Source organism: Camelina sativa, unplaced genomic scaffold, assembly GCF_000633955.1.
Source record: "Camelina sativa cultivar DH55 unplaced genomic scaffold, Cs unpScaffold00395, whole genome shotgun sequence".
Lineage (NCBI taxonomy): Eukaryota > Viridiplantae > Streptophyta > Magnoliopsida > Brassicales > Brassicaceae > Camelina > Camelina sativa.
This window is the reverse complement of record NW_010921698.1, coordinates 10,451-20,752: the sequence shown is the minus strand read 5'-3', so window position 1 is coordinate 20,752 and position 10,302 is coordinate 10,451. Positions and strand designations below refer to the sequence as shown.

The 10,302-nt window shown below is 34.5% G+C and overlaps 1 protein-coding gene across 1 annotated transcript; it reads left to right on the top strand.

Moving 5' to 3' along the window:
• The first annotated feature begins 3,698 nt into the window (after nt 1–3,698).
• On the top strand, nt 3,699–8,752 carry LOC104773008 (tirucalladienol synthase). The gene is made up of 14 exons (XM_010497558.2): nt 3,699–3,804; nt 3,980–4,198; nt 4,274–4,459; nt 4,545–4,634; nt 5,270–5,470; nt 5,584–5,668; nt 5,821–5,987; nt 6,138–6,329; nt 6,423–6,536; nt 6,613–6,855; nt 6,921–7,019; nt 7,088–7,144; nt 7,914–8,447; nt 8,545–8,752. Exons 2-14 carry the CDS (start codon nt 3,995–3,997, stop codon nt 8,656–8,658), a joined length of 2,286 nt encoding a protein of 761 aa, XP_010495860.1. The 5' UTR covers nt 3,699–3,804; nt 3,980–3,994; the 3' UTR covers nt 8,659–8,752.
• The last annotated feature ends 1,550 nt before the right edge of the window (nt 8,753–10,302 follow it).

The window sequence follows — 10,302 nt, the reverse complement described above, 5'->3', positions numbered from 1 at the left end:
ACAAAATAAAGATAATGAGAAATCAAACTAAGAGGTATCTTCTATTAACAAAAAAAGATTATAAAAATAATTAATAATACAATAACAAACGCATAGCCCAAATTTTAATTGAGAGGACTATATAATTTATTTGATAATTAGTTCACTATTAAAAATAAACAAATAAGTAACCCTATTAAGAGTTAATGTTGTATGTAAGAACATATATATGGATTCATGTGAGGACAAGATTAACTACAAAAAGATATATTGACTTATTGAATCATATATAATGCATTGAAAAACTATATAAGGAAAAATGTTTTTACTAATTGCTAAAGCTCTAGTTAAACATAATGTAACTCTACATACACATACAAAAAAAACAAAAAAGGAAAATATCTTACACATTTTTGAAAAACTATTATAATAAACAAGAAAAAAACATTTGTATATAATCAAAAATGTGTCTCCAACTAACCAATCAAAAAGAGTTCACTCCTCATATTACATAGAACAATGTAAATGTCACTACAAGAAAACAGGGTAATTTCCGATGGACGTACTGACGGAAATTTGTCTGTCGGAAATTATCGACGGATTTCCGACAGTTATCTGACGCCGAATGATTTCGTCGGTTTTTCGTCAGTAAGTTACCGACAGACTTTATCCGTCAGAAAAACCGTCACTTTTTCCGATGGATTTCCGACGGATATAGTCCGTCAGTAATATCCATCGGAAATCCGTTGGAAAATATGTCCGTTTTACATTTTTCGTATTACCGACGGATTTCCGACGACCCAAAATAAATATTTGCTTCCAAAATTTTTAGTAAAATAAATAAATGTAATTAACTTAATAATTAAAAAAATCAATTAAAAAAAAATGGTAAATTCCGTCGGTAATTCGGTCGGTAAAACAAATCCGTCGGTAATCCGTCAAAAATTCCCGACGGGTTACCGACGGATATCTAACTTTCGTCGGGTTAGTAAAATTTTGGTCGGTTTTCCTTGTGCTGTCGATAATCCGTCGGTTTTTACCGACGAATACTGACAGATTTCCGATGGAGTTTTGTAAAACCTCTAATTTTTGTTCTATAACGCACATATTTAATAAGAGATGTATAAAGTATGAAGTTTCAATGACTATATAATCTTCTTTTAAACTAAAATCTTCAAAATTTGTGTTTTAAAAAAATGAATATGTTGTTTGCCTAAAGTACTAATAGAATGATATTATATCTTATGGGTAAATGTTTTTAAATTATCAATTTTTTTTTTTATTTTTCATAATTTACTCATATTTGTCAAGAAAAAATATAAACTACATAATATAAGCATATTTGTCAAGAAAAATAATAAGATTAAGGGTTTTAATATCTAATGCGTCGGTAAATAGTCGGAACACCGTTGGAAAAGTATCCTGTCGGTAATCCGTCGGTTTTTTCTGACGGATTACCGACGGATTGCGAAATTTCACCCCGGGAACGAAATACAATTAAATATTCGGTATAGCGGGGAATTAAAGTTTTTATTGAATTCTGACAGATGTTCCGTCGGTATTTCCGTCGGTAACATCGATAAAACCTAAGTCATTTCATCTTCTTTCTCGCACTCGTCGACATAACGACGACGAATCCTCTCTCTCGCTCTCGCAACCAAAATTCCGGCGACGAATCGGCGTCCAATCCGGCGACTTCCGGCGTCCAAACCAGCTGCTATTCCGGCGGCTTTCTTCCCTCATCCGGCGGCTTTCTTCCCTCCGGCGGATTTCTCTACTTCGGCGGATTTCTCTACTTCGGCGGCCCACAACAATGGTCCAGTTAGCGCCTATACCCGACAACGCCAACTTGTAAGTTTTAAGATTTCGTATAATTGTTATTTTTATCATTAATAAGACAATCTTTATATAATTAAAATACTTCTTTTAGACTACTAGGGGTGGTGTGGTACCAGACCATATTACTTTGATGGAGGATATGCATACCAACAAAAAGACCAAACAAATACAAGATGGTAGAGCTAAGCTGGTTGTTGAGAGTTCGAGGAGGCGGCAAGAGGAGATAATCAGTTCCCAACAATCTTCTGAAGGATCGGAGTCTACTGTTGAACTTGGAAGAGAGAAATTAAACGAGATTTTTTATGAGGTAATATTTGTTTTTTTTTAAAATTTGATTTTACTTTGTTTTGTTTTAAAATGTTTGAATAATTTTTAAAATGAATGTGTAGGAAACTGAAAAAAACAAGGGACGGATTTTTGGACTTGGAAATCTCTCCCAACAAAGCCCGTTATCTCAATCAACGGGTTACTCATTTGCTCCCACACAAGAGTTCCAACAAGCTCTGCAAGAGAAGGATGCTCGGATTGCAACATTGGAAAAGGAAATGGAAGAACAAAAAGCGGAGAACAAAAAAAGGGACGAGGAGAACAAGAAGAGGGATGAGGATCTAGCAGCGTTCATGAGCGAGATGCGGGCAAGACATTCTGCCTTTTAGATTTCTGAATTCTAGCTTTGTTTTGTAAAATATTTATGTTTTCGGTTTTTAGAACATTTTCCATGTTTGTACGAAATAATATTTCCCTAAATTTTTAAATATTATTATATAAGCATTTCTATTTTAACAAAAAATTTAGTATTAAAATTTGAATAATTATGCAATTTAAAAAAAAATACAAAACATACATCAGTCGGTAATCAGTCGGAAATGACGGACTTTTTCGAAGAAATCGGTCGGTAATCTGTCGGAAACGACGGATTTTTTCGAAACATTCCGTCGGTATTCTGTCGGAAATGACGGAGTTTCTCGAAAATCAATCGTGAAACCGTCGGTAGTTCCGTCAGTAATACCGTCGGAAAATCCGTCGGTATTCGTGCTGTCGGAAACCCGTCGGTAAATATTCCGTCGGAAATCCGTCGGTATAATGCTGTCGGAAACCAGTCGGTATAATGCTGTCGGAAACCCGTCGGTACATAATCCGTCGGAAATCCGTCGGTAAGATTTCCATCGGAAATCCATCGGTATTTACTGATGGTTTACCGACTCAACATGTTTGTCGGTTATCCGTCGGTATTTGTCTTGTCGGAAATCAGTCGGTAATTTCCGACAGATTTTCGACGGATTATTTTTTCCGACGCTCTAGAACTGACGGACATTTACGTCTGTAATTCGTCGGTAATCGTCGTTTCCGACGGAAAACTGAAGAATATGCCTATCGGTTTTATGCTGTTTTCTTATAGTGTGTCTAATAGATAGTATTTTTATAATTGTATTTAATAGTTTTTTTACTACTTTGTTTTCATTATTTGGATGTATACCCGGATATTGTTAACTCGGAGATGTTTGAGGAGGTCAATGGGGCTGCATACCCACCGAATGTCCAATTATAATTTCTTTTTGATTTTAAACAATTAAAAAATTAAAAAATTGTCCACAGGAATAACTTTATGTACATCCAGATTTATTGAAAACAAAATTAAAGAATAAAAAAATAAAAAAAATTGTACGCAAAAACTAATAAAAAAAAATCAAATCCGTCCAACGGGTCGTCCTCTCTCTAGTTATTAATAATAGAAAGTTCTTAATAATATATATCTCTTTCCAAATTTTAAATGCATTATCCTCGTTATCATATAGAAATCTATAATAAAATTATAATAAAATAGTCGGGTGAATTTTTCTTGACAGCCCTGCGTGTGTTTAGAGCAAAATTTGTTATATAAATGGATACATATGTGTGTTACGTAGTATTCCATTCTAAAAGATCCAAAGAGGACAAGCCGGTGCTCACTTTAAATTTACTAAAAAGCTCTTTAGAGCCATCAGGGTAAGAGATCTGGAGTTTGATTGTTTTAATATAAGATTTGTTTATTCAGAAATAAAAATTTCAGTGAATTGTTTCACCTAATTGGAAAAACAATACGTTTGAAATTTTTGATACGCAAACGAAATTTGTTGATAGTAAATAAATTATGAAAATATGAACTTTTTCTGTCCAGCAGAATTGATATAAAAAAATGTGGAGGCTGAGGATCGGAGCTAAGGCAGGAGATGACCCTCACTCGACCACCATCAACAACTACGTAGGAAGGCAGATATGGGAGTTTGATGCCGATGCAGGCTCTCCAGAGGAACTCTCTGAGGTTGAACAGGCTCGAAAGAATTTCTCAGAAAATAGGTCACAATACAAGGCCAACGCGGATCTCCTATGGCGTATGCAGGTAAAAATATTTATTTCGGTAAGCAAAAATTATACCAGGTATATAACGTAATAAATTTTGCTTTTGGTTTTAAAGTTTCTTAGGGAAAAAAAGTTCGAACAGACGATCCCGCGAGTGAAGATAGAGAACGCAGAGAAAATAACATACGAAGACGCAAGAACGGCTCTGAGAAGAGGAATACTTTATATGGCAGCGTTGCAGTCTGATGATGGACATTGGCCAGCTGAAAACGCTGGTTGTATGTTCTTCAACGCCCCCTTTGTGAGTTGCATACTTTAGTATTATCTTAACTAAAACTATAGTCTAAAATAGAAGCACCAATGATGAAATTAAAAAATAATATTAGGTCATATGCTTGTATATCACTGGCCATCTGGATCAAATCTTCTCTCTGGAGCATCGGAAAGAGATGTTGCGTTACTTATACATTCATCAGGTACTTCCTTCATGACTCAATGGAACAACTCTTTAAAGATTTTTTTTTTTAAACTTCCATGTGTATATACCTGTTTTTTAATCTTCCAAATTATATAAGATTAGTAAGTAAGCAATAATGATGTGTGTAGAACTGGTCGTGTAAAATGATTTCTATTCTTACCAAACGCATACAAACAGTTTTACTCAGTTTTAAATGATAAAAGGCTTTAGTAATATAAAATTTGCTGTATAAACAATAGAAAATTTATATATTTATTATTATTTGATACAAATAATGAATGATTAATATAATAATCTAATTGGCAGTATAGACTCTTTACCCATGCGAGAAAGGATTACACAAATCACACCTAATATACATACGAAAAAGTCTATAACAATTTAAGGATTTGTGCCGCGTGACATATACCTTCCTTAGTCCTAAGTCCTAACAAAAACCTTTGTTTTGGCAAAATGCATTATATCAATTTTTTAATCTAAACTAATGGATAGCTTTGTTTATATGTACGAAAGAAGGAAAAAAAATTATATACGAAATAAACAAAAAAGTTTATCTAAAAAAATTTAACAAGATTATAAGTGACTTCAAAATGAATCAATTGTATTATTTTTGGATAAATTCTTAACATCAAGAACGAGGATGGTGGGTGGGGAATAGACGTTGAAAGCCACAGTTTTATGTTCTGCACGGTCATCAACTACATCTGCCTAAGAATCTTTGGAGTAGACCCTGATTATGATGGTAAAACAAGTGCGTGTGCGAGGGCTCGTAAATGGATCATTGACCATGGTGGTGCGACCTATACGCCATTGTTCGGAAAAGCTTGGCTTTCGGTATGTATAATGTCTCGTATATAATGACCAACTAAAGATAAGACTCTCTTTAGATCATCATCTTAATTTGCTAGTGCTTTGCCCCTAACTTTTTCTTCTGTTCATATTATTAGGTTCTTGGAGTGTATGAATGGTCTGGTTGCAGGCCCATACTGCCAGAGTTCTGGTTCTTACCTTCTTATTTTTCTGTTAACGGAGGTTTGCATTTGAACAACTACATACTGATGATGGCCTTAAATTATGCTTTAAAAAAAAAACAAAAAAAATATTATGCTTTAAAAAATTAATTTTACAATTTAGTTTTGTTTAGCTCTTTAATTTTTTTTCATATACACGTTACATGCATGCAGGCACTCTCTGGATTTATTTGCGGGATACTTTCATGGCAATGTCCTATTTGTATGGTAAAAAATTTGTAGCTACACCTACACCTCTCATTCTACAGCTTCGCGAAGAGCTTTACCCTGAGGCGTATAATGAAATTGATTGGAGCCAAGCTCGACATGCATGCGCCAAGGTAACATTTTAATTACTCACATATATATTGCATATGAAATAATTAATTTTTTTTTGGTATAGAGTTAAGAAAGGTTAATTATATAGGTCTTTAAACTATTTTAGATAATTAAGATTAATCCTTACAAACCAAAATGTGATGATGATGCAGGAAGATCTATACTATCCACAAAACGTAATACAAGATTTATTTTGGAAAAGTGTTCACATGTTTTCCGAGAATGTCTTAAATCGATGGCCTTTTAACAAGCTCATAAGAGAAAAAGCTATCCGAACCGCAATGGAACTCATTCACTACCATGACGAAGCTACCCGATACATTACGGGTGGAGCTGTGCCAAAGGTAAACATTAACATTCAGAAGAGTAAACTAGAAGAAAGACAAAAAAAAAAAGACAAAAAAAAAGTGATATGGGTTTATCGAATAATATTTTAGGTGTTTCATATGCTTGCTTGTTGGGTTGAAGATCCAGAGAGTGATTTCTTTAAAAAACATCTTGCTCGTGTCCCTGGTTATGTATGGATTGCAGAGGACGGCCTAAAAATCCAGGTTAGTTTTGTGAACTCTAAAATCTTTATTGGAGTCGGAGATATGATAATAAATTATAAACACATGCAATGTGTAGACTTTTGGTAGCCAAATATGGGACGCAGCCTTCGTGCTACAAGTCATGTTAGCTGCTGATGTTGACGAGGAGATTAAATCAACGCTCATAAAAGGGTACTCTTTCTTGAGGAATTCTCAGTTTACAGAAGACCCTCCTGGTGACTATGTCAAAATGTTCAGAGATCGATCTAAAGGAGGGTGGGGTTTTTCAGACAAAGATCAAGGATGGTTTGTCTCAGATTGTACTGCTGAAAGTTTAGAGGTGCGTATTTTTCTCTCTCTCTGAATTACCTAAAGATGGTTTACTAATTCGCGTGTGGTGGACAGTGTTGTCTGATCTTTGAAAGCATGCCGTCGGAGTTCATTGGTGAGAAAATGGATGTGGAGAGGCTTTATGAAGCTGTCGATATGCTTCTGTATATGCAGGTAAATTTAATTGTTGTTACAAAACCCCACAAGCTGATTAGTAACTTACAAAATTTTCTTAATAACAGAGCAAAAATGGAGGCATAAGCATATGGGAGGTAGCGAATGGGAAAAAATGGCTTGAGGTCTTTATCATTTATTGGTTTTTTAAGTTTCATTATCTTTGGATATTATATAAAATGAACATAACACATTTCAAATTCAAATACAGTGGCTTAGTCCCATAGAGTTTATTGACGACACAATTGTCGAGCATGAGTATCTAGAATGCACAGGGTCAGCGGTAGTAGTGTTGGTACGCTTCTTGAAACATCATCCAGAGTACAGAAAAAAAGAAGTAGAAAGGGCTATAACGAAGGGAGTGGAATACATCGAAAGCATGCAACTAGCGGATGGTTCATGGTTTGGAAACTGGGGAGTATGCTTCATTCCTGGGACCTTCTTTGCTGTACGAGGTCTAGTGGCTGCTGGCATGACATACGAAAACAGCGAGGCAATTCGTAGAGCGGTTCAATTCATTCTTGGGACACAAAACATTGAAGGTGGTTGGGGAGAGAGTTATCTCTCTTGCCCAAAGAAGAAATATATTCCTTTGGAAGGAAACAAGAGCAATATGGTGAATACAGGACAAGCATTGATAATTCTAATACTGAGTGGTCAGATGGAGCGGGACCCTTCACCAGTTCATCGTGGTGCGAAAGTCTTGNCCCCACAAGCTGATTAGTAACTTACAAAATTTTCTTAATAACAGAGCAAAAATGGAGGCATAAGCATATGGGAGGTAGCGAATGGGAAAAAATGGCTTGAGGTCTTTATCATTTATTGGTTTTTTAAGTTTCATTATCTTTGGATATTATATAAAATGAACATAACACATTTCAAATTCAAATACAGTGGCTTAGTCCCATAGAGTTTATTGACGACACAATTGTCGAGCATGAGTATCTAGAATGCACAGGGTCAGCGGTAGTAGTGTTGGTACGCTTCTTGAAACATCATCCAGAGTACAGAAAAAAAGAAGTAGAAAGGGCTATAACGAAGGGAGTGGAATACATCGAAAGCATGCAACTAGCGGATGGTTCATGGTTTGGAAACTGGGGAGTATGCTTCATTCCTGGGACCTTCTTTGCTGTACGAGGTCTAGTGGCTGCTGGCATGACATACGAAAACAGCGAGGCAATTCGTAGAGCGGTTCAATTCATTCTTGGGACACAAAACATTGAAGGTGGTTGGGGAGAGAGTTATCTCTCTTGCCCAAAGAAGAAATATATTCCTTTGGAAGGAAACAAGAGCAATATGGTGAATACAGGACAAGCATTGATAATTCTAATACTGAGTGGTCAGATGGAGCGGGACCCTTCACCAGTTCATCGTGGTGCGAAAGTCTTGATAAATTCACAGATGGATAACGGTGATTTCCCACAAGAGGTGTGTTTCCTATTAATTATCCTACTTTTTATTCACGACTATATATCAAAATCAATATGATATTTATTGCTCATTAACATAATGTTATATTTTGCAGGACATAAGAGGAGTTTACAAGAATAATGTTCTGCTACATTATCCGACATATCGAAACATTTTCGGTCTTTGGGCACTCATGTATTACACAAAGGCTCTACGCTTGCTCCTCTAAATTCTGATGACGACTCTTTAGCTCTTTCTTCCTTTTCTCTTCTTTCCATCTAAAAACAATAAAAGAACTTATTGTATAAAACAAATATATTATTCTTATCGTCTAAATAATTAGTTAAAAAATAAAGAGTACATAAGCCTACGAAAAAAATATCAAATATGTAATCGTCTAAAAGATATGTTTGTTTTAATTTTCTATTTTCTCCTGTGCTCACTACAAGAAATTAATAAGATCAGTAGTTTTTTTTTTTTTGCACAAGACCGGTGGTTATTTTCTTAAATTCCCTTTAAACTTCAACCAAAGTTTTTCTTAAAATTCCCTCTAAACCCTCACTAACAAACCGCAACATACTTATTATGCATCAAAGTTGTCACTCTTTGACATTGTAAGTCCTCTTGATTCCCCCCTCATCTGCGTTTGGTTATGATACTAAATATAGCTTCTAGACCACCACCTTTTAGTGGATCCACGTCTTCTCTCAGCCCAAACTAACCCTTATTCGATAGTCCAGATACTACGTGCGGGAAATTTTAAGAACTTGTTTATCAATTTTACAAATCATCACGTGATATTATTCATGCTTTCTTTCTCGCTTGCATATTACCAACAATCATTTTCCAAAAAATCACCTATTCATAATTTTTTTCAGCTAAAACACACTTAACTCGAGTTGTTTCACAACAATTGAGAAAAAGATAGTGAACTCTGGTAATATAAGCCACTAAATTTTTTCTATTAAACCTCTTTGCATGCACCTCTCTCTGGATGATATCGAGATGTTTCAAAAATACATTTCTATGACATAATAATAATAACTAAAGAAAGTTACCAAAATTGAAATTTAAATTGCATTTGATATTTTCTAGTATAAATTAAATTTTGAGTTAGTATCTTCTTAATCAACTTGAGCTAGTATATATGCACTGTAAAGAATCAGATATGGGTATTTTGGAATTTGATACGACGATGATATTTCGATTTGTAGTATCCAAATTATAAAAAAATTGAAATGAGCTGGCATAGATCTTGAATATGACCCCATATCTCGATTTTGCATAATTTATTGATAAATGATAATTTAATAATGGTTTTAATTGACGTTGCATGGTACTATATTTTCAATAAACTAAGTTCATTTGTTTTCTTATGTGCTATTATTAAGTCAAACGCGGGATCAAATTAGTCTTGATTCCGAAAGATAGACAACAAAAATGATTTTGCATAATTTGCTGGTAAATGATAATTTAATAATGTTGGTAAATCATAATTTAATAATGGTTTTAGTGGACGTTGCATGGTACTATATTTTCAAAAAACTAAGTTCAGTTGTTTTCTTATGTACTATAAGTCAAACTCGGGATCAAATTAGTCTTGGTTCAGAAAGATAAACAACAAAAATCAATTAGATATTTGAAGAAGATTCGTTGTCGATTCAGCAGCCTGTCTTCATCATCTAAATTTTGTCTATAGTGAATCCAAACCACTATTAAGATAATAATAATTCAAAATAGAAAAATGGGAAGGCCACACCTTGAAGTCTCTTGCAAAATAGGCCATGTTCTTAATGTTCACATCTTCATCTTGATGTTCTTAGTGCTTAGAAATGACGTCTACTTTTAACAAAAAAAAAGAAAGAAATGACGT